This window comes from Dermacentor variabilis, chromosome 6, assembly GCF_050947875.1.
Source record: "Dermacentor variabilis isolate Ectoservices chromosome 6, ASM5094787v1, whole genome shotgun sequence".
In the NCBI taxonomy this organism is placed as follows: Eukaryota; Metazoa; Arthropoda; class Arachnida; order Ixodida; family Ixodidae; genus Dermacentor; species Dermacentor variabilis.
Genome location: NC_134573.1, coordinates 101,149,474 through 101,174,439, shown reverse-complemented (window position 1 = coordinate 101,174,439; position 24,966 = coordinate 101,149,474). Strand labels below are relative to the sequence as shown.

At 47.9% G+C, this 24,966-nt stretch overlaps 1 protein-coding gene across 1 annotated transcript; it reads right to left on the bottom strand.

Annotated features, from left to right (window-relative positions):
- Positions 1 to 459: 459 nt before the first annotated feature.
- On the bottom strand, positions 460 to 10,851 carry LOC142584295 (neprilysin-1-like). The gene is made up of 4 exons (XM_075694440.1): positions 10,506 to 10,851; positions 7,883 to 7,998; positions 2,573 to 3,139; positions 460 to 1,967 (listed from the first exon to the last, which is right to left on the bottom strand). Exons 1-4 carry the CDS (start codon positions 10,800 to 10,802, stop codon positions 764 to 766), a joined length of 2,184 nt encoding a protein of 727 aa, XP_075550555.1. The 5' UTR covers positions 10,803 to 10,851; the 3' UTR covers positions 460 to 763.
- Between the last annotated feature and the right edge of the window lie 14,115 nt (positions 10,852 to 24,966).

Here is a 24,966-nt window from a genome sequence, read left to right as displayed (position 1 = left end):
CTTTATGTTTTCTCTCAGGTAACAAAGAAATCGTTGCATAACAGATGAAAATAAAAATAAATAGGCCTCGTCACATTCGCACTCACTGAAGATATTTAGAAAAGAATTTAGTTGTTCACTACAATATGGTATCACGATTGCTAGGTGGTCCCAATGTAATGCCGCAAAATTAAATTAAGGATGATCAGATTTATCTCGGAGGAGCTGGAGTGGGAACACATAGTGCTTTGCACATTCGCGCTGCCCCTCAATAAACGTTTTGATGACGTGCTCACACTTGTCCCTATAAAATAAAAATAAACATAAAGATCAAGATATTGAAAACTGTTTCGGTAACTCTCCAGTCGAGGTAATTCATGAACAAAATAAGTCACTTGAAACAAAATAAGTTATTTGAATTCATGTATATCAGAAGAAAACTGTGACTCTCCAGTAGAGCTAATTCGTGGACAAAATAAAGTCAATTGAATTCACCTGTATATAAAAGAAAATAGACTTCCATATCAGCAGCGCAAGTAAAACAAAATTCAAGCTTCATGTGCCATTTACGGCAGCAACAAGGGACACTGGATTAATTTCACCAGCGGAAACTTCCACGGCAATCTGAGTCAATTGATGTTTACCGAGAGCCGAATAGCCATGAAACTGTCATAAGACGTCAGGCTCAAGGTAAAGACGGTAGTATGTACTACGTTTGAATCCTGTCTTCGATTACAACACGTTCAACCATAGTATAGGTGGTCGTCGCCACAACGCCCACCCGTCATACGCAATCTCTCACAGTGGCCATGGCCGTTCCCACTTCACACTGAAACGCCTCCCCGAAGTAACGGATGAGCCTGAGCGGGTCGTTGCACCTGTGCTTCCCGTCGGAGGCGCCGCACTGGACCATGCACCAGAAGACGAACAGCATCATCTTGCCCGACAATGGTTGGTGGCGGTCCAGCCTCGTCTGGTGGCCCCCGTCGGTGACGTCGAGAAAGGCCCTGAAGGCCGCGTCCAGGGACATAGCCCTCTCGGCCAGCTGAAGCCTCGTCATGTGCGGCCACCCGGGCGGAGGCACGGCGCTCCTCGTGCCGGCAACCGACGCGTCCAGCAAGCACAGGGGCTGCGACTCGACCGCGGTGCGCGTGCTGTTGTCCGCCTCGCGAAGGTCGTCAAACACGAGGCCCGCGATGGCATCGGCGATGTCGGCGCCCAGGGCGCCGTACTTCACGGCCGGCGGTGCGTCCGGGCTGTAGAACAACGGCTCCAGCGCGACGGGCATGAGCTCGAAGCGCTGCGACACCGCCGTCGCCGCCTTGGCCACAAAATAGTGGAAGCGAACTGTGCCGTTCCAGATAAACCGAGCCGTGCGCGTGTCCCGTGTCGTCGCGCGCCGCGCGGCCACTGCGCTCTCGATATTGTCGAGTACGGTGGAGTTCATGTCCGGATAGTGTTCGAAGAGCTCGTTCAGGGCGTCTTCGCGAGAATCGTGAGCGAAACTCAGCGGCGGGCCGCTCGGCGACGAAGAAGCGTTCGCGGCGGGCGGCTGTGTGCTACGGTCGACGAAGCCCTTCCACACCGGCGATGCCGCGTACCCTTTGCGAAAGGAGGCGCGCACGTTTCTCACAAGGAGAGCGACGTCGTCGATCATCTCGGGCGTAACTTCGTCTCGGATGTAGCTGGCGTAGAAGGCGAGCCCCGTGAAATGGTGCGTGAGTCCCACGCATAAGAGCACGTGGTCCCGCGCCGCCTCTCCGTGCGATGAGTAGTAGTAGCGGATTACCTCGGGCTTGGTCAACAGTGAGAGCCCTTGGATGGCGGTCCAGCCCAGGTAGTAGGCCATGTGCGACTCGCCCAGCGCGTGCATCAGATCGAAGAAGGTGACGAAGAAGCGTACGTTGTCCACGGTGACCCTCTGCGACGCGGTGCCGTTGTACACCACCGCGTCGAAGTTCTCGCGAAACTGCGCCTCCCATGCGGACCTGGGAAGCGGAAGACGCCATTTAAGTACATGGTGTTTGTCTCATTCACAGAGCTGTCCAGGGCTAGGAACGTCCGGAGGGAGATGCACTACGTACCCACACGTCCAAGTCTGCCAACGTCCTCCAATCCGCCTGAGCGAGCTACACTCCTCGCATCTACACTCCCCCTTAGAAAACGGAGTGCACAATTCAACTATATATGCGACTGAATAAAGGATTGAGCGACAACAATTCAATCAGCTGTAGCTAAACACTAAGCGGGTGGCACATTGGGCTGTTAAGTTGTTTATTGTTTCCACTGCAACTGCTCTCTATAAATACGGGGTCACAAAGACTATAGGTACGGAAGAAATATTGGTACTACACCCTTGCGCACTGCACATGGTCCCTCTTGAGGCGAGTCATACACTTTGTTTTCAGGCGCCAACTGCCGAACGCGTTCGCTTTTCCTGAGCGGCGCGCATGCAGATCGTTTCCCCGCCTTCTTAGCACGGCGCAAACACAGCCCTTCCTACAACTCGTCATCGCTTGCACTGACATTCTTTTCAGAGGCTCCTGTCGACCGGCTCTCTGCCGTAAAACGCACTGACCGTTCGCATACGCACTTGGGGATCGTGTTGCCGGCCAACTGGATGACCTCGTCGAGGGTCGCGTTTTCCAAGAAGTCGCCCTCGATTACGGCGTACGCTCGTTCAAGCGCCGGAACCAGGTGGGACTCCATCGCGATCAGCTCGCCGTACGCGAGCACGTCGTCGCGCGGTTCTTCGGTTTGGTCAAAGACGCGGAACATGTGCCCGAAGTACGTCCTGTAGTCGCTGCCACCTCCGCCGAGCATGGCTTGACGCCTGTCCAGGACTTCGCGAAAGAAAGCCGATGGCGACACCGTCATCGGCACCGCGGGGCCACGGACCGAGAAGAGGATCACGGGTGCCCAGTCGAGCGTGGCCGACATGGCGAAGCAGATGCGGAGCACGTTCGAGTCATTGCTGAGCCGGGGCCAGAGGACGCCGACCCGAAGCAGCAGCTGCTTGACTGCGTCCAGTTCGCTGTCACCGCCCTGCGTGTAGGTGGCCGAGCACGACTGGTAGAATTTGGCGGCCTTCTGCGACGCGCTCTGTCCCTGCGCTGGAACGGCAGTGCGGCGGTTCCTCTCGGATACGCGCTGGATGAACCTGCAAGAGGAAACGCGATGGAAAGGATGTCGCAGCACTTATTCACAAAGCTAGGCTAGTTGCAACGTACACGTCAACGACATTTTGGCTCCCTTAGAGGACAAAAAAAAGACACATTGGAACGCGGAAGAAAGACGCGTCTTCAACTAGTAAAACTTCAAGAGCTTCAAAAATTGAAGACCGGCATCCTTCCAGTTCTCTTCTGCCGCCTTTGCTGTGTTTCTGTGAGGTGCTTCTTTCTTTCCCACAAGTGCTGAGTATGTGTTGGAAGCCTTGCAAATGTTGACTGTATCGTGAGTGGTGACTATATACGTTAGTTTCTGCAATTTTAGAAAAAAAGAAAACCCGGCTCGTGAACTATTTCCCTTTTTTTATCAATTCTATTGTATACTGGCACGTGCCACGGTGAGTCGCCAGCAATGTCGTGCAGCTGCTGAGCAGGAGATTGGAGGATCGATGACTGGCTGAAGTTACACTATGAAAAATGTATACGCCCTCAAGGGCGTTTTCTAACACACTGGTAACACACTTACCGTTAGGGCCTTACAAAAGTTTATACAGGACGACAACGGAGCTCTAACTAGACGTGCGACGACAAAAGTCGTAGTCGAAAATTATTTGATCATTGTGAAAGCCTTGGGCGCACAGAAATAGCTGACCGGAGAGTTTCATATCTCACCCTGTGAAATTCTTTTGTCGGATACTTATGCGCGCCCAAGGCTGCCAGAATGATGATATAGTTTTCAACTACGTCTTTTGTCATCATCCCACGTCTTGTTAGAGCTCCGTTGTAGTCCTGTGTAAACATTTGTACAGTCATACCCCACTCCGCAAATGCAAAAAAACGTTCGTGCACCACGCTTTGCATCCACGTTAAAGAGCAGCGGGTGGTCAAAATTACCCTGGAGTCCTCTACACACTGTTTCTCATAGCCTTCGTCATATACTGATGGACGTTAAATCATGTCAAGCAATCAGCCAATTATTCCGCGTTTCAAGATAGTTAAAATTATGAGGCTTCTAAGTAATGTTGTCTAGTGTCTAACCTTGAAGAAGCCACATTAGCGAAGATCACGTGATTAAGAGGCTTGTGTGCATATTTTCCGACAAAACTTACCAGAGGAATTTCTGCCGTTGGCGTTTATGGAAGCTGCAAACGTAGCGGTTAAGTCTTTGCAGATATAGTGCACGGGTTTGCCTAAACTTCTTCTGTCTGGCTTCAGACGACCCTGTGACGTTGCGAATTGCACATATTCAAAAAAAAAAATACTGCTCTATAAGAGCATAACCATTCGCCATGCATGCGCATGAGCTGAGTCTTAATGCCGTCGAGCGTTTAGAAAAATGTCACTGGCTCGAATTTGAACTTACACTGGCTCGACCGGTAAACGGAAATACGGCGCAATAAATGCAGTCACGAGACTTTATAAAGCCACAAGCACGAAGGCTACACAAATCCATGTAGTACCCATCGTTTCCGTGGTAACTGAATGATCGCAACGCCAGAGTTTCCCCTGGTAATTTTAGTAGGAAACTATACGCGCATGTTCGTGGCGATCGGGAGTGATAGCTCCCACACGCGGAACTGCAGCTTTTGTTATCGCTCTCTCTGCGCATGTGTTGACTACAGCACGCATATAGCACAGAAGGCTTAAGTATAGGCTTTAATGACTTTGGCGTGCTTAAATGATAATGAAGCGCGATGTGCACTGGGCACGCCAGGCGTATACCGGATCAAATCAACCATAACCACATCTTCATATTAAGAAAGAGTGCCTGAAATTGTAGTTCACTATGATCACAGTGAAATATTCCTTTTCGTTGTCGCCTACAGCGGCTGCTACATGCTTGCGAGGTGAGCAGCACACCTGCGCCATCGATAAAGCTCGGAGTATATAGCTTCCAAACGGAAATTGCGACATAACTTTTAACAAGTACGCAGCTGTTCGTCCTGTGGAGGCGCAGAGCTCAGTATGACCCAACGCTTTTTTTCTGTGTGGGTTTGGAAAATTTTGCGGTCAATGCGAATGAAAAACAACACGTCTGAAATTCCCCAACAGGTAAAGGATTTTGCATGAACACGTAAAATTGCATTTGCCCGCAGACATGAATGGCAATTTGCTCAATCGTGTATCGTGCGACTTCCTTCACCTGTGAAATTTCTATAAGTTTGTTGAAGAAATTCTGCGCGCATTGGTTTCCCATTCTATCCTGTGATACCAATGCCCCCGTTTCAAGGATGCGACAATTCGCGTATCGCGTGAGACAAGCTGCATAGACTTTAGTTGAGAAATGAATTCTGTAGTAAATGCAGCTGTTGAGCTACCTTTCAGGTCAGCTTTCATATCACCAAGAATTTAAATGTTATCGGGTCATCTACAAGCGAAAATGTTCGGGTGAAGTTTGCCCTAAGAAATGGAAGTAAAATTGAGGAAACAAAGTTGAACCGTTACGTGTCTTATACCGCCTGCCGAGACAACGTGCCATATTAAAAACGCAGCTTTAAGCGAAGCTTTTTCGCGAACCCTCCCAGAGTTTACTGACTGTGGCTGATGCTACTGTTTTGAAGGCTAGCTGATGCGCAGGACAGCATTCCTACCGTGAATTGCTTTATACAGGGTATCCCAGATAACTTGAGCCAAGAATTTAAAATGAAAGGCGCGTCGGAAGCGAATTGAACCGAACGCATACTATTCGCAATAGCCTATAGTAACTCAGACAATGTTCTCTTTTTTGTTTTCCCCATAACTCACTAATTAATTAAGTTTAACTATCCAACTTCTTTAATTTTTGGCTGAGGACCCCAAGTATGATAAGCAGATTTGTAGAGCACCTTCAGAAACCACCGATCAAGTTGTTTCCTTTGCGATACGTCTCACGTAGTCCTTTTTTTCCGGGTTGAAAAGAGAGCCCGCGAAATACGAAAAAGGCCATGTGGCGGAGCGCTTGCGCAGTCACCAGAAATGCGCGAAACAAACCGGAAATGACACGAGAACGAAATACGGGTAGCGCCGCCGCCTTGAAATTCCCGTAGCAACTATCCTGACGTCGTGGATTTTGACCCTGTCCCTATAAACTTTCTATCGGTGAAAATGAGCCACATTCTATTCCAAAAAAGCCAAAGCCTATAGTAGGGAAGTTTCTAGAACTTTTATTGAGCCACGACGGCCGAAGTGCCGAAAAATAATTTGTCATCTGTGACGTCACACTGACTCTGGAGTTTCGACGCGAAATTTACAGGGAAATTTTGACCGTCATTTTCTCTGCTAATAATGAACCTTGAAGCCAACTCAACTAGAGTTCTTCAACAATACTTTATCAGTCTAAACTTATTCAGTGTTTCTCATTAGTGTTGGTGTAATTTTTATACGATCTCACTAAATTTACGGAGGCGAAGTAAATCTACTGCTTCTGCTCCTATCGGCTTCGCCGTATAGCAAGTATTTATAAGCAGCCGCAATATAGGGAGGGTGACAGAACTGCACCCCAACAAGCCTAGGCTTCCGACATCTCCGGTGTGAAGCAATGCACCACAACGAAGATTTAGAGACAGTACCAGTACGTGCGAAGTTTTGCGCTTGGTAGGGTGAGTTTCAGCGAGGTGGCAGTTTTGCGGAAGTTGGTACTGAAATATCATTGTATCAGCGCAGCAAACAGAAATAGACAAACAGATTCGCTCTGTACAACGCATGTTTGTCACTTTCCGTTTGCAGTCTTGATATAGATGGTTTGCACTGACGACATCGTAGGCGCCATCTTGGCAAACCAGCACGGTGAGCAGCTGCGTCCGTTGGCGTCTCGCGCGGCTCGAGCCCTATCCAACACAACCAGTTGGGCAGGGGCCTCTCCTGAGCTTTCCTTCCTCCATGGAAGCAGGTAGAACGGGGCAGTCAACATAATACACTGACGTCATCCTAGGTGCTATACTGGAGAACCATCGTGGTGAAAATATCCAACACAACCAGTTGGGCAGGGGACTCTCCTGAGCTTTCCTTCCTCCATGGAAGCAGGTAGAACGCGGCAGTCAACATAATACACTGACGTCATCCTAGGTGCCATACTGGAGAACCATCGTGGTGAAAAGCTGCGTCCGTGAGGTCACGGACAAGCCATACAATGAACATCAAGGCAGGGCCGGCACTTGTCCACCAAGTGGCCGGTCCAGGCTAAGATCTCGGCAAGGGGGAGATATTTTTCGGCGTGCGGCTGATATTGTCCCGTAGTAGTGACTGTAAAAAACACAGTAGCAATACTGTGAAGGACGAAACATTTATTGGGCGAACCTGTGCCCACTAAAATAGGCTACACTTAAAGCACAACGATAGCGGCGAACACAGTCGGCGATCGTCGAAATCGGATCAGCAGGTCAAGCGCGTCGACTTTTATGCATCAGTCATCGAAGATTCCAGAGTAATCGCTGGTTCCCGCGTGTCTTCCAGAAATTTCTACACCATTCGCATCTCGCATACATGAAATCAGATTACACAAGGTGCGGTGACAATAGACAGCGGATAGAACCATCGATAGCATTCGATAAACTTCTGATACATGCAGGCACGTCCTGCGCTGTGCGATAACATTTGTTAGGCAGTGAAACATGGTCACCCGATAAAGATAAACAAGTACACGTGTCAATCTCACGGGCATAGCCACGTTCAATACCAAGTTAGAGAAAACGGGTATGCCAAGACGCGAAAAGCTTCTCATTGTAAAACGAGCACTTATAGACTACTTATAGACGTACCGCAGATATACACCTTCCTTGAACGAGTAGGAATGCCTGGCGTCCCATTTGGAGCATACGTAGCTGTAGAAGTCGTCACAGGGTTTCACCGAAACGTTCAGCATCTGCCGGAGAAGCTGCAAAACAATGTAGTCCTTACGTCGGCATAGAGCACCAAGGCGGAGTACTTATAGGGGTCTAAGAGGAGTTTTTATACCGAGGGTTCCCTATCTTTAATTTACGACGCAGCAATTAACTTGTTTGTAATGCCGCTTGAGCGTTTTCAATCTATTGCATCTAAAAGGTGAAGTCCACTTCTTAACGGCTGGGAATTTGTTTCTTTTTTTCTTCTTTTTTTTTTTTTTGGCGGCCAGAGAGGATCACATAATTTCTTTACAACGTTGAAGGATGTCCAAAAGACATCCATAACATCGAAGCGTGCATGTTACATATCAGTAAAAGAAGGGTTATGGCAATTCTGCAAGCAGAATCTCTTGGGAGGTCTGACTAAATCAACCAGTCCATTGTAAATCCGTTCGCACGGTGAACGTAGCTATTTAAGCGCTGGAGAAAGTGCGCCGTTTTTCCAGCGCCCAAAGTTAACTTATCAGCACTACATTTTCCATAGTTCTGGTAAGTCTAACCTGGAGCCTAGATATGAAAATGCATCTCTCGGAACTGGTGTTATATAGATGTAAATTTATGGTTGCTAGGCTTCAATTACGCAAATGGGACATGTGCTCTACAGTGATTATATTAGAGGACATTAATTATAATTATAATTAATGTATAATAGAATTGATGATCTGCTAAATGTAATTAAGGAATGTGATGCTCTAAAATGATTAGCAAAAATTATTTGTTGTTAATTAGCTTACATAGTTCTGCAATTTATCTGGCAAATACAGCGTTCACCTCTTCAAGTTATTCTACTGACGTGAAAGTATTGCAATATATATCACGGTTAATTTTAACGGATCTATAAAACAGAAAGCCGGTGCATAGAACCCCTGAAAATCTGATGCCGATTTTGCTTCAACGCAGTAGAGGGAAAGAATCAGCACACGTGCGAAAAAGCGCCTTTACTAACGTTTCGGCGATCGCACGAGTGAAGCGTAAGTAAAAAACCCTTTTTCGCAGCTTCCTACGAGCAGAGCTGAAACCAGTGCTTGCCCCAACTTCAGCTATATGGAACAGGTCCGCGCAGTACAAACATTTTTGTCCCTGCCCTTTCAGTAAAGGTGTTGGATAACCGAAGAAGTGAAGGCTTACTGTTCCTGGCTAAAACATTTCCTTTCGCTATACACTGACATCGTGACCTCGCGGAAATTTTGCCATAATGTTCGAGCTTAATCAGGAAGCGCTTGACAAGATATGTCCCGTCCACATATTGTCGAATTTGCGAACGTAAATAAGCTCGAAGTGAGAAGGAAGGCCTGCCTGTTCTCCGCTACATAGTAACGTTCATTCGTGCCCGTTGTAAGATGGCGTCTGTCTGGATTCGCTTTCGGAAAGCATTCATCCTTCCAGAATATTGGCCAAGCCCCTTCGGCAGTTCCCAAAGTTTCATGAATGTTTACGGCTGCCACAAGACCATGGCACTGCAATCGTTCAACTAGCGCAAGAATAGAGGGTATTACATGATTTTTTTCCACGATTTGGAACGCCTTTTATTCTTCTCTGTAGTTCAAGTATGATGCTTCCTAACCTCAAAACAGTTATTCTTTAAACAGAGTAGTGCTTTGCGCTCACAACTAATTCACGTCATTGCTTATTGCCACCAAACAGATTGATTTCGACACATTCGACTCACGCGAGATGAAATCTTGATGAGATCTCGCCCCCTGATAGCACTCACTATGGCTTGTTATTTTCCACATTCTTAGCAGTTTTGCTTTTAGCGCTTTGAAGACCATTTAACTGTAAAAGAAATTGAAGCATGTATAATGAAGTGCTGCCACACAGCAAACTTTCCGCAAGAAATGAAGTTACTAAACGTTTATACACCAATTCACAAGCCAGTTCGAAATCGAAGGTCGAAGCTTAGACAAACGTCATCATGATCATGCTAGCTTCAAGTTACCTTTCCCACTGGTGGTATGCGCATAGACACTATAGACCCAAATTTCACTCTGGTGTTCTCAGATCCCGTAGCAGTTCACTTCATTTACACGCCTACTGAAACAACCATATTGGCAGCAGAACCTGCAAGAAACAGCCCCACGATGAAAAAGAGCGCGAAATCTCGCCGTTGTTCTCTTCGTTTCTCCTTCATATTGTTTAAAATGACTATCAAAGAAGTGGCTGTAAACGCTGGAAAACTTTTTGCTATGGTGTTTTATCTAAAGCTGTACGGAAATGTGACATAATTAGTTTTTTCTGTCTTCTTTTGTTTGTGTGTGCGTGTGTCTGTATTTAATATTATTACCGCACTAGACTGCCCGTATTCAGTAATAAACCTCTAAAGACCGACCTATAGCGACCGACCGACCGACAGACGGACGGACGGACGGACGGATATCTCTATTATACTTACATCTCTATTATTCCTTGTTACGAAAGTAACCCAGCGCAAATTTTTAAGACGAGGACACAGAAAGGACATGACAGGACAATGAGCACCGCTTTTTTTACGCTTACACACCTTGGAGTAGGAGCGGCAGACGTCCGACCGACAAACGGGCTCTGTCGGGGTGACGCCGTAGAAGAGGAAGATGCCAACGACGACGGCCAGAAGGCAAAAGACGCCCAACGCTAGCGCCGTCTGCACTCGATCGCCCAGCGCCGTTGGCCCCTCCTTCGGCGACGGCGGGAACGAGTGCCGCATCGTGGACGAGCTGCTGGCCATCGTCGGCAGGCTGTTCAGCAGGTCTTGCAGGCCTTCTTCGTCGACCCGCTTGTATGACTTCTTCCGTCGCATCGCCGCCAACTGAGAGGGCATTTTCGAAATTGGCCGTGTCGCCGGAACCGCCAAGCAGCTAAAGTAACAGTAAGGTGTAGCGTTGCGCTGCGGTTGCTCGAACGGTGTTAAAATGGTACGCGCGAGAGGCGACGTCCTGGCCAGACGCAGGGCGCACCTACAGCTGTGCCGTAGAAACAGCACCGCGGAAGCCACCAGGCGTCATGCGCGATGAAGAGTGCCGCCAGTGGCATTGCAGGTGCTGTACCTCGGTGGTCCATGAGACGAGACCGACGGAAAAACCGATAGCGTTCGTCAGCGCCCAATGAAAAGGATTAAATAACGTTATTGAAACAGCGATGCCAGGCGGTATAAAGTTTACGAAGCCGTGGACCGGAATACGGTTATTCGCATGCAGCGTAAATGTATCGAGTGCTGGCAATCCGATGATAGCTTGTCTATATTTAACCGCGTTGTCGCCAACTTTTATCGGAGAATCCGCTGCGGTAGCCCAGTGGCTATGGCGTTGCGCTGTTAAGCCCGAAATGTTAAGTGTGACGGTATGTGAAAACACCCATGTACCGAGCATCGGGCGAACGTTAAAAAACCCGGGGGGTCAAAATTAATACGGAGTACGTCACTACGGCGTTCCTCATATCCAGGTAGCAGTTTTGGCACGCAAAAGGAAAAGAAACAGAATTTTATTAGTCTTTACTCTCCAGTGAGTGCGGAAACTCTCAAGCAAGAAAGTGTTCGTTGGTTCTCAATGAACTCCACGCCAACTATGCCTTCCCTCTCCCCCTGCTAATCATTCACTAGGTGACAGCACCCTATTCTCCACAAACATGCACGCACGCAGGCACGTGTGTGTGTGTGTGTGTGTGTGTGTGTGTGTGTGTGTGTGTGTGTGTGTGTGTGTGTGTGTGTGTGTGTGTGTGTGTGTGTGTGTGTGCGTGTGTGTGTGTGTGTGTGTGTGTGTGTGTGTGTGTGTGTGTGTGTGTGTGTGTGTGTGTGTGTGTGTGTGTGTGTGTGTGTGTGTGTGTGTGTGTGTGTGTGTGAGTGTGTGCGCGCGCGCGCGCGCTCTACTATGCCCCTGCCAGCACTCACCGGGCATTTCAATTGATGTTGGAATATGGTTACTTAGTGCCCCTCTAAATTTGCCCTCTATTACCCGTGCTCTCTGGCAAACAGTGTGAACGTAAACGAAGTTAAGCGTGCCATGAGGATGAGAAAATGAATAATATAAACGTCCCTACTTCTCTCAGCCGATTGCAGTGCGATAGCATTTGCAATCCTCTCATTCGACATTTACCTGTCCGCATCTGCATTTCTTCTGTTAGCTCTTGCTCACTCGACTTTATGACCCCCTGGTGCTGTATGAGCATCTACACGTCAAAAATAAAATTGTTTGGCAGACCCCACCTACGACGATTATTCGAGAGCATTAACACAACACGAACACTTTATTCAACCTCCATTACATCATTTTGATATATAACAGCGCACACGAGCCATGTCCTCGGGCTCGATTCATTTCTGGAAACAAAATTTTTGTTAACTTCACCTTTTACGCAGTCACCGTTTTACGCGATCACCCGGTCACTGGTGACCTCTAGCATTAAATCAGCACCACAATTGCGGTGAACGCGCAACCACTGCAACAAGGTGTCGTACAGGGCATTGCACAATCCAGCGCTCCTGCCGCCCATCTGCGCAACTGCCAGCGCTCCTCCTGTCACGTGCCTCCCTACGTCAGACAACTACGCTCTCCCTCTTTACCCGATCCGTCGCTCTTACCCGCGAGTTGCTCCACCGAGGCCATGCCTCTTTACGTGACCGAAGCCTATGTTTTGATCTGCGTAATGCTGTCACACTGAAACATCGCATGCATCATTTTTCAAACGCGCTGTCAGGATTGGGGGCTCAATCCCATCGCTCGTAATCAGTTGTCAAGATTGGAGTCGGGCATGAATTAGAAGGTAGCTGGCCCATGCCGTCGTCCAACTTATCCACGCTGAGGACGTTGTTGAAGGGAAGGACTGCTTCTCATCGAGAACCAGGAATATGGGTTTATTTACAGTATCTACATCAGGATGTTGCAGTTCACCAGTCTAGCATGACTGCGAGAGAAAGTGCACTGAGCAGCCGCACAACAGCGGTTTGTAAACACTCGGTCCTCCCTCGATCCCAAGGTGAGGCAAACGTTCGACCCGGAGACGAGCCGCCTCTTCGCGAGGGATCACACACACACACACCCGCACAGGTTCATGGTCACCACCCCACCCCCGAGGGCAAAGGGCCTTCGCAGAACCCGGAGCTGACCCTACTCAGCGCGGCCGCCGTGGCGTCCATTGTCTAGCTTTTTGAACGGCGCGTGGGAAGGGGTCTCCGTAGACGTTCCCGCGGCAACTCCCCCGCTCATAGCAGATCAGGTCCGCGGTGGCGGGTTCAGGCAAAAAGCCTGCTTCGTCAAACTCGGCTCCAGCGACGGAGAGTCGAGGACGCACGTATTGTTCTCCACACACAGTCGACTTAGTGACGCCGTGGCTAGAGGTTAGCGGTGGCGTTCCAAGAAAAGTTTGCCGCCGCTGTTGCAACTGGCTGGTAAAACTTGCACGTTGCCACCTCGGCAGGCCATTCCTAAAGGGCCGTTTATAATAGTCCGACGTAACGCCAGCGCGCGCGCACGCTACGTCACGTCACGTCGGCGCTACGTCACGTCCCCTCTATAGTCGGGCGCACTGGCGCAGCCAACGCAACCGGCGGCTTCCGATGCGCCCCGACGGGCCCGGCGCCGATATGGCTCCTGAGCCATTCGCGCGTCAGAGTCGGCGGAACTCCCGCACCACAATGTATTGCGCGCGAAGAAAAAGGCGCCAACACAACTCCGCAGACGGCTTTTGCGGACGGCGCGCGACTTGGCGAACGTTCTGCGCATGCTCCGAAGATAGCAGCCGACGGCGCACGCGTTGAAGTATAGAGGGGATGGCATCTCGGCTGGCGCAGCGCAACCGACGTAGCGTGACTGACCGCGAACGACGCTCGCCCGCGTGCCGATAACGTCGGACTATAAGCGTGCCTTAACAGCTAAAACTTGCATGCCAGCGGGCCGTTCTTAACAGCGCTCTAAGCAATGCGCTTTTCTAGAGTGTGGACTTTCTATTCGGTGGGCTTTTGCCACAAATGACTTGGCACATAATGTTGGTGCTTCCCAATCCCTTTGTACGTGTATGCGTAGCTTTGGCGCTGATATATATATATATATATATATATATATATATATATATGTGTGTGTGTGTGTGTGTGTGTGTGTGTGTGTCTTCTCTGATTGTGTAGGTGTCTATTGGCTACCTTGTATTCAGATCAGCCGGACGTAAGGTACGTAATCGGTGATTTGAACGACCAGCAGCGTGTAGTCTCGTACAACTAAATGTTAGAATAATAATATTTGGAGTTTTACGTGCCAAAACCACTTTCTGATTATGAGGCACGCCGTAGTGGAGGACTCCGGAAATTTTGACCACCTGGGTTTCCTTAACGTGCACCTAAATCTAAGCACACGGGTGTTTTCGCATCTCGCCCCCATCGAAATGCGGCCGCCGTGGCCGGGATTCGATCCCGCGACCTCGTGCTCAGCAGCCCAACGCCATAGCCATTGAGCAACCACGGCGGGCAGCTAAATGTTCAGTGCGGTCACTTCGACAAACGCGCGCTTTGCGAACGTCACGACGGCAGTCGAACATTGCTGTTTAATGTAAGTGTGACTTGATTGTCGCAAATTGGTGCCCAGCTCACGGATCTTCAAGTCAAAAGAGAGAGGGCATCAGAGTGGGTGCTCTGCCTGCAATTTTTATTTTTGGAAAGTTTCTGAAAAGCGAATCGCAACCTTTAGCCTGCATTCGTAAGCACCCACCGATTTTCACGTCACTTCGCGTGTGCACTCTTACCTTCTTTTTTTTCACATATTTGTCCTCACGAACAGATACCTTCACGGTGTCCGGTGAGAGAGGCCCAGGGGGTGTCTGTCGTCGAAAAAAAAAAAAGAAGAAAGTTACGGCCAACCGAACTCGCTTGTAACAGACGTGCAGCGAAACGCCGGAAATCGCAGTCGCCAAGCGCCGTCCCCCTCCCCCCCTTTCTGTCCTTTCTGTGACTGATAGCAAGTCGCACCGACCGATGCGATTTTTCGTCGAAATGGCGGCGAGATCAGCGAAAGCTATTTCGCAGTTTGTCTTGGGAAACGGCGTCTGTCACTCAACGAGCCCTGAACAATGCAACTCATTGAGTGGAGCCGTGAATTGCGTGCAAGCGGTCCCTACCGTCAGCATTGACACGCGAGCACGACGGGTAAAAAAAGCTCGTAGGTCAGATTCGGTTCTGCGAACTGCTAGCCGTACATACTACGAGCCCTTCAGTTCTGCCTTTCCCCTTATATAAGGTATCCGTCTTCCATCAATAAAATTTAGTTGACAGTCAGCGCTTGTGCCTCGCCCTTGATACTTTGTGGTTGCATATGTTTGCGCTGTTGCCATCTTTATGAGAAATACTACGAGGTGTCCCTCACGAGAAGACATGGCCTTTGGATGTCGTCCCATTTCTTTTTTTTTTTCGGGTTTTTTTGCGTACAAGCTACTCGCGATATACGAAAACGCCAGAGTTGTAGACCGGTATGCTTTCATGGACGGTGCCATTTAAAGAATGCGCAACTACGGCCAAATGCTGTGTCGAGGGGATATGACGCGACCGCGTGGCATGCGACGTTTCAGCGTCGCGCTACACGCGCGGCCACTTGTAGTCACAGTCTGTTCGTGTCGGCTTTCACGCGTATTTTTCCCGCGGAATTAAGCGTCTCGCGTCAAGGTTCTTTTGCTTCTGCTGCGAGGCGCGACTGATTATCGAGCTCGCTAAGCGATTGTGCAAACTATATATCGTAATGAATTTTGTACAGTAGCACATTCAACGGTTTGACTAGGAATAAACAGTATCGTCACTTCGTTTTCCAAGTGGCACGATGAGAATCATTTAAACAGTTTTAGCTCTTTTTTTCTGGTGTATCCTTTTTTTACTGCATGAAAACCAATAAAAACTTTAACGTATTGCAGACTTTGTGTCCTTACTGCACCTTTAATAACCCTCACTTTAAAGGGTAATTGAATATTGTACTTACTTCAGTGCATTGAATTTCAATTTGTTACTACCATGACAGTGAGCACTCTAAGAAACTACTTCGCCGTAAACATCCCTGCCTTTCCTTGCCTCTCTCTCTCTTCTCTCTCTGCCTCCTATGAAACACGTGCAACAATGTGGAAAGCAGGCAAACACCTTGTGTTTTTTTTTATAAACCGCAGACAGCACAAGCAACAAATGCAAACCAAAACTGTGCACTGAAGTCAGCCGGTTGCATCCCTTCCTGCGAATGATAGCAGCTTTTCAAGTGCAGTTGGAGATTGCAGGTCCACAGCTAATCAAGTGTGCAGAGGTACCATGAGGCATAAAACAAGCCCAATAAGATAGAAGCAAGGTTTCTCACGAGTTTGCAATTACATGTATTATTGCATAAACCCATATAACCATTCCCTGTTACTACTGCGTTTATAATTAAAGTATCATGCAACTTGCAAGATATACAAAGACAGCATTTGTATATCTGAATCTTCGTTTTGCTAGAGTGAGAGATGTAGCTGCTTACTAATTTATTCCATGGTGTCATTAAATGGCATGTGTGTGCAGACACCCCAAGATTCCACTCAGCCTTGCTCATTCCGAACTCAGACTCCGCAAAAATTCTACTCAGCCGAGTTTGCTCCGACTCGTATTTATCAAAATTCTACACAGCCAGGCTCACATGGACTCAGCCTCACGGGTCGGTCCAAATCTTAGTGAGCTGACTCTTGAGAGAGTTCGCCGACGTAAATATTGTAACGGGAGTCCGGCGCCTTGAACGGGTTCTAAGCGGTACACGACTCACCTAAAACCAACTACTCCCCTGACCCACTGCTACTCTATCCTTCTGCCCTTGCCCTTCTCTTCCTCTTCTTTCACTCGCGATGTTCTTCGTTACCGTTACAATATACCGTATATTACACGACATTACAGTTGCGACATGCGCCGTTCGTAAGCAAAGATTTCATAGGAGTCCGTGTTGCATCGGATGAAAATAAGGACAATTGAACGCGTTGCAGTTAGCCTTACAAAATTTAACTGAGGCACATGCAATACAGTGCATCGCATCTGAATCATATGTTTTGCTGATACCGCTAGCTAACTTTGTCATTACTGGGCAGCCACATTTTCATCATTTCAGCACAAAGTTGAATAAATGACTGGGGGGCAATGTATTAAAAAGATCGCCTACTTCCCCGCGAGTACAACAGTCAGAACATGATACGAGCTCACGGGCATAATGAAATGTTCACGAACGCTAAGTACATGTACAGACGGAATCGCAGTTCGGCCGAGTTGGCCGCCAGCGTTTAGAAGAAAAAAAAGAGAAAGAACGTGCCGACACTGTAATGAAACCACGTATAGCCACGTCGCTTCCCGAGTCCATGGACTATAGGAGAAACCTACGTGGGACCTAGCAGTTACCGCGAGGCAGCTGCTACTGACGCTGTCGCAGTCCGCAGCCGGCTACTCAACCACTCTATAGAAGAGTGTGTTCAGTCTGTGCTTGTAGTTGGGCACACTTTAATTGCCTATATCTTAAGTTTTAATTGCAGTCTCCTCAAATTTTCTCAATTCTTGTATTTTGAAACTTGCAAAGGTAAACAGTTTTATTTCATTGTTGCTCATGAAGAAAGCTCATATAAATGTTTAGAGATATTGTCGATACTTGGCACTTTTCCTCAGAACAATATGTAATATGCTATTGACATTCAAGCAGCTTTTCGACAACGAGAATAAGAATCAGTCGCCCTCCCCCCCCCCCCCTACTGTTTTGAGCATTGGTTTAATGCAGGCACTCCAAGAAGCAGGCATAACATTTTGCAAACACAATCTGTTCGGGAATGCTAGACTAGATTGTACCTTTAAGCTTTCCTTACAATGTCTTATATTAGTCGAATAATCTAGCTTAAAATGGAAAGTTTAGTTTGAAATCCCAGTCACAGCATGTGAAACAGCGTTTACACGCCTAGCTACGCATGATACTTGAGCAAGTCTCTTTTTCACGGCTGAATACGACGCTCAAAGTTAGGTAAGTTTGTTCGCCTCATGAGTTACCACCATACACACATACTCTTCGGAATATATCTGTTTTGTCATCGTCCTCGTAAGTTTTTTTTCCCCGTGATTCTTGCTCTTTTTCGCATTTCCAAGCGTGTGTTTTGTTATGTACTCGTACGTAGAAATGCGCTATGGCGTAACGCTGCTAAGCACAAGAACGCGGGTTCAATTTCCGGCCACGACGGCCGCATTTCAGTGGAGGCGAAATACAAAAAAAGAAAAACGCCCCTGTACCGTGCAATAAATGCGCCTTAATTAACCCCAGGTGGCCAAAATTCATCCGTAGCCCCGCACTACGGCGTGCCTCATAATCATATCATGGTTTTGACACGTAAAACCTCAGATTTTGACCTATAGTAGAAATGCAGAAAGGAAAAAGCATTTGCTCGTACAGTTTTATCCGCTTACGCTATTCTCCTTCCGAGCTGTACCTTACATCCACCCCGCGTGTGACAAGCAATCCGTTGCCTCGCAAAGCTGAGCATGCAGAATGCCCGCTTACCTTCTTCCGACCCGCAGCTCCACTTCTCGAGGGCGAAACCGAAGGCGAACCGGGGCGCGCAGTCCCGGATGGTCCTGCCTCACCCGTTCTTCCCCTCTGCGAAATGCGAGATCATAATAAGAAAGTGCGCATTGCGTATATATTTAAGTGCTGACACCCTAATTAAAACATAATTTTAAAAAGGTCGCGATGTCGTCCGATACGGGTAGCATCGATTGCGATAGCCAATTAGTAGACAGCTATACGAAGTAAGGATAGTAAGTTTATCGGCCGTGTAAACTTATAAAACGCAGTTAACAAGCGTGGTGTAACGCCCGTACAAGCAAACATGAACGCGTCTCACTCGATAACCGCGGAAACTCGCTCTCAGAACGCTGGAGGGCGGAAGCGCGGCAGCAGCAGCACGCGAATTGACCTTCGTGCTACCTTTCCCACCAACCCCGAAGTAGGCAGCGAAAGCAGCGCACGGCGGACTCTGTCCCCGTCGCAGACGGCCTTCAAGATACAGCGGCCCGGGCGGGCGCGCGCCTTCCCTCCCTACCCTCCCCCTCGGGAGCCTTGCGCGAGACGGAAGACGGCGCGCTTCCTCCCCTCTTTCCTCGCAAGCGCGAGATTGAGGCACGATCGCCGGCTCACCCACGTACGCTATCACTCGCACCTACCGCATAAGGCGCGCGGCGATGATTTTATCGCCCTTTAGACTTTATGCGGAACCTCATGGCGATGGCGACACCGGCGCCGAGGGCGGAAATGCGGCTGGAGTATCCATATAATCGCTATCGTGATCAATTTCAACAGGAAGCTCTAGTTCGGGAGTTCCTATCTAATTACAAGAGAACGGTTATCCCACACATGCAAGTATATGGTGAGCATCTCACGGCCCCCATGAATCATAGGGCCGTGCACAGAAGCCACGGTTTGCAGGTACTTAAAGGACGTCCATATTCATTGGGATCCAGCGCTTGGTCTGACCGGTCATTAACACTTAATGCCAATATAAAGTGGCGTTAAAGGGGTACGGACACTTTCTTTTCAAGTACTCTGTGCTTTAAAGAAGGTCCGGTACCCATACCCTAGAAGAAACAGTGACAAACATCACAGCATTATAAATAATTTAATAGAATAGGTTTTTCTACGGCCACTTTCTCTTTAATTTTCCCAGATTTTGCTGTGGCGTGACGTCATGGTGGAGTATGTGGTCACGTGGAAGCACGACGTTGCGAAGTTTTGACGCTCTCCCTGGCTCGTTCGGTCGTCCGTATAGTAGTGTTGCATGGCCCCTCACAACGAATAGCAGCACACGAACTGGATGAATGAGCCGGAGCGAGAGTCAAAACTTCGCAATCTGCTGCTTTCACGTGACCACAAACTGTGCCATGACGTCACAACACAATAACAAAAATCGACTTCTGCTGTTTCGCGTGCTAAAACCACGTTATGACTATGCGTTCTTTTTTTTTTTTTTTTGCATTTCGCCCCATCAAAATGGCGCCCCCGCGGCCTGAATTCGATTCCTCACCCTTGGGCTTAGCAGCGTAACGCCGACGCCACTACGCCACAATGGCGGGTGGCACAACAAATTATCTTACCGCATATAGAAACCGCAACTGGGTGTAGAAACTTACTATAATAAATCACTTACGGCGCTGTAATTCCTGTCAACGTTCTTTTAGGTATCAGAAGTACATTTAACGCAACAAAATAATTGAAAATATCATGTCAGTATACTCCATTAAGGCATGTTCTCTCACTCGTGCTAATCTCTGAAATGTGGCCTGCGAGAGCCGATATTCTTTGATTTAGAGCGCAAACGAAATATGCTGGCCATGGCCCGGACGCGCCTCCGTATTTGGCCCGACAGATGTGTTCAGAAGCACTTCCCAACGTTTTTGTGTGGTTTTCAACGGGTTGACATCGTGTTACGATGCGTTAAGACTGTTTATTCACAAACATTCTATCTGAGAACTGGTTCAGGTTTTCTGTTCACCACACGGTCAGTCCCTCTCCACATGCATAGGAACTTGTCTTTTCACAGTACGCACATCGGAAGAACGGTCTCTCGAGTCAACTTCAAATCCCTCAACTCTTTTTCTAGGGTATAGGCAGAACAAAAAGGTGGGCCTTACAACATTCCTTTAATTATACAGAAGCTATTGATACCCTGTTTAGCGAAATCTGCGGAACTGATATCTTGCAAATATTTGCAGAAAACTAGTTAAGCGAAGCTTGCATAAAACTAGAACCAGTGAAAATAAACATGAAGCACCTTCAGATTCAAAGTAGGCGCATAGCATCAGATACACGTATATGCACGAGTTTACAGCACCAATCCTGAAAGAATGAAAATATTTAAATGTTTGGTCATATATATGCTACGAGCAGTAGCAAGACGCTGCTACGAAAGAAGAGCAGATGCTCGAGGACATTTGTTCCGCGTAGGTTACACATAATAAGTGAAACATTTTTGTAAATATGGTCCGCTTACGCAGCGGAAACTTACGTGGAACTAGTTAAAGAGTGCACTCTTAAAGGGACACTAAAAGTTACTATTAAGTCAACGTGGACTGTTGAAATACCATCCCAGAAGCCTCGAAACGCTAGTTTCGTGCCAAGGAGAGACTTATTTTAAGAGAAAATGCGTTCTAAAACGTCCGCGTACCTCTAGCGCAGTTCAAATCGCCCGCCCTCCGATAGAGGAGTACTGACATCATGGTCTCATAGTGACGTGGCGCCGTCGGTGAGTAAAACGGCGTCCGCAGACGGCGCTACGGCTTTTCTGCGCGAAACGAAAACGCGCGGCCAGAAACAAAGCCATGACAGAGCCGACAGCAGAGCGAAAGCGAGAGTATGGTGGCTAGCGGAAGGAGAAACGCGCGACCATAAGCTGGTACTTCATTCTATGACGCAAACTTCGACGCTCGTCGCAATGGACCCTGACAACGACAGATTGGCTCGCGATTCTGGGCTCAACTTCAGCGATTTGAGCACTGACGAGCGCGACCTGCTGCTGAGGGCTCGCGCTGCCGGCGTCGTTGCGTACTACGACGGCGGCCTCGACACCGGCAATCCGGAGCGGGAAGGCAACGAGGGCTTCCCACGACATCACATGGACGTGGCATTCTCGCTGCTTGTTCCAAATGAAAGTTTCGCGAGCGAGCAGAACCCGCACAGCCCGACGCGATAACGAAAGAACTGAAACTCCGAAGCGTGCGCGGCGCAGAGTCGAGCGAAAACAAAACCTTTCGACCACCCATACTACTGAAGGGTAACGTCAAAATGTTATTTTTTCTTAGAATCGAATAGACGTAGTCAAGTAGCATTTTCTTCCATCTTATAATCGAATGAAATGATATTTTTAATACGAGTAGTTGAGTATTAGTAACACAAATTATGAGGAGTGCTTTCGTCATCGGGCTAGTACCGGAATGTCGCTGGGGGGTCTCAAATAGTGTCATGCATTTACCTCAATTTCTCGGTTACTAAAGCTCTGTTCGCGATTATATCGACGCCTTAGACGTTCTAGAACATTGCTCTACCACTTTAACTTGACTTTCTGGTAACCTTTAGTGTCCCTTTAAGAGACTTCTCCCTCTGCGCAATTTTGACTAACCCTCTCCGATATGTGTATATATATATATATATATATATATATATATATATATATATATATATATATATATATATATATATATATATATATATATATATATATATATATATATGGGGCCCCAGCTAACTTCTAACTTGGACCAAGATTTTAAAGGTATGTACGGTCAGTATTTTTTCATCACTAAGTATTACTTAATTATAAATTAATTAGTGAACTTTTAATTATTGCTTGAATCGCAAACATATCGCAGACCCAGTGGCCCAAAATGTCCAATTAATTGCGCCACTATATAGTTGAGTACTCATGGTCGTGATGCCGTCGTCGCCATTCCAGCCTTGTCATCCGACCCTCGTATTCCATCGTCGCGACGCCATGATCATACAGTCGCCAGGCACTCGTTGTCATACCGTCGTCGTGATGTCGTTGTGGCCGTTCTATCGCCGTCACTCCAGCTTCGTCACTGGACTCTTTTCATGCCGCCGTCGTCAAGCCACCGTCGTCACACAGTATTCGTAATACGGCAGTCGTCGTGCCATCGTCGTCATGCACTTGTTTTCGCAAATTCGTTTGTCTACCTTCGCTGCGATGCCGTCGTGGTCGTTTCATCGTCTTCGTTTTAACTCCGTCATCCCACTCTCGCCATGCCGCCGGGGTAACGCCATCGTCATACCGCCGTCGTCATATCGTCACAGCCGCTATTTCGTGATACAGTCGCTCATCTGGCATTCATTGTCATATCGCCGTCGTGTTCACGTCATGGTCGTTTTATCACCATCACTTCAGCGTTGTCATCCGTCTCTCGTCAAGCCATTGTCGTCACATCATCGTCTTCATACAATCTTCGTCATCCCATTGTCCTCATACCGTGGTCATTTTACTGTTGTGGCTACTCACACCGTATTCATTTTACTGTCATTTTACCGTTGTGATCACTTCAGAAACATCACCCCACTGTCATCAGGCTGTCGTAGTCATCCGGCCTTCGTGGTTACATAGACGCCATTCATTCTGCATTATTATATCGTAATCACGTTGCCTTTGTTCAACCGTTAATTATGCCGTCGTTGCCGCGCTGTCGCCGTCATGGCGTCTTCGTCAGACAGCGGCTACCATTCATCCACTGTCATACTGCCGTGGCTGTGCCATCGTCGTCATTCTAGCTTTTTCATCTGATTGTTGTCATACACTCATCCCTATGCCATTGTCCCCATCCCGTCGTTGTCAGGATGTCGTCGTCGTACCATCATCATCACTTCAGAATCTTAATCTCAAAGTCGTCCTACCGTCCTTGTCATTCGACGACGCCATTCCTTCTTCGTCATTTCATTATTGTCGCGCCGTTGTCGTCATAAAGTCGTCAACATGCCGCCGTGATCATGGGCGGCATTGTCAAGCGAGTGCCATACAAAAGTGGGCCGATACTTGAGACAGTGTATACGTCGCATACATAGCAGAAGCACCGGAACTCTCAGAATGACCACTAAAGATGTGACCACCACTTGACTTCAGCAAACGGTGTGTCGCCACATTCCTTGAATGCTAATCGCGTTACCTCCTACAGTTATCGTCAGATGGGTTCTGCCGTAATGTTTCATAACATCATCATCATCAGTATTCAAGAATAGCTTTGGTTGGTTCATATGAAAATGAAAAGAGCACATCGTCAACGGGAGCCTTACCACGATGCCTAGGAACCTTTGCATCGAACCACCACTTGAGTGGCGCGGCATGAGGTAGGCCAAGAGATCAGCGACTGTCTGCAGAGAAAAAGAGGAGAACTGTTTTTTATCATTTTTTTTTTGTGTGCGTGGAAACGTCCATGCTTTGTATGCTTCTAACTCAAAATTCACAAAACTATTCTTATGCCAGGGACCCTATCACGTAAAACTATTCCAATTTGTTTTTATTCGAATTTCCTTACGTCGAATTTACCTAACCGCCGACGCAAGCATCGGGCGGTGACCCGCGGCGTTGTCTGAACAGCTCAATCAAATTCTCTCCTCGTTTATAGGAGGTCAGTTTCATTTGCTTTCAAAACGACTAACACATTCCCTACATTAAGCGTTCTTTTTTATTTAACTGACTGACAAGAGGCGAGGAGCCCCCTCATATGTAGAGGGCTTCGATGCGGCCGAGCCAGCATTGGGAAAATAGATAACCGGATAAGGAGGGTGGTGCCAGCGACTGCGATTGGTCCGCTTCCTCATACTTAGATTGCGGTGGCTCGCTGAAAATCGCGGCGGCGTGCAACAGAAGGTTAAGAATACAGCTAAAACGAATCCTCAGCAAAGAAGTGTTGGCAGAGTGATGTCGCATACGTGGCGAAGCAGCTACCTAACGTTATATTGCCACGCAAGAAGTTTTATTATACGCAAATTAAATCCATGCTCTCGAGCAGTTGCCAATAGCCAGTGCCTGAGCGATCGGCGAACAGTCATCTTCTCTTCATTTTGGAACGTACATACGTCTCCGGCTATTCAGAATAAAATTCAGTTTTCTTTGGCGTACTAATGCATCTTTAACGCGTACACGTCACTTTCTCGCGTTGAGTTTTCACTGTTCTTATTTTTTTTTGACGTCGCGTTACAGACAGACGAAGCGGGCGCAGCCCTATACCTTTTGACCAATAGCACAAGGCTAATGGCGAAAAGGCGCCGAATCAGAAATAACTTTTCTTGTTTTGTTCGGTCTTCATGCATAAAAGAAATGTGTACGCGTAATATCAGATGGGGAGCTATCGCGACTAACGTGACGTCGCGTGACAGACAGGCGAAGGGGGGGGGGGGGGCATTTTTCGACCAATTGTGGAGGACGTTTTACAGAATTGGAATAGAAACGTTTGGAATAGCTTTACGTTATAGCGCCCCAGA

Bases quoted from the DNA above. Each gene is read 5' to 3' on its own strand.
- LOC142584295 (XM_075694440.1), bottom strand. From the start codon at position 10,802: ATGCCCTCTCAGTTGGCGGCGATGCGACGGAAGAAGTCATACAAGCGG. The intron at 7,999-10,505 runs GTGTGTAAGCGT...ATTGTTTTGCAG, and splicing joins TCTGCCGCTCCTACTCCAAG to CTTCTCCGGCAGATGCTGAA. The intron at 1,968-2,572 runs GTGCGTATGCGA...TCCGCTTCCCAG, and splicing joins GCCGGCAACACGATCCCCAA to GTCCGCATGGGAGGCGCAGT.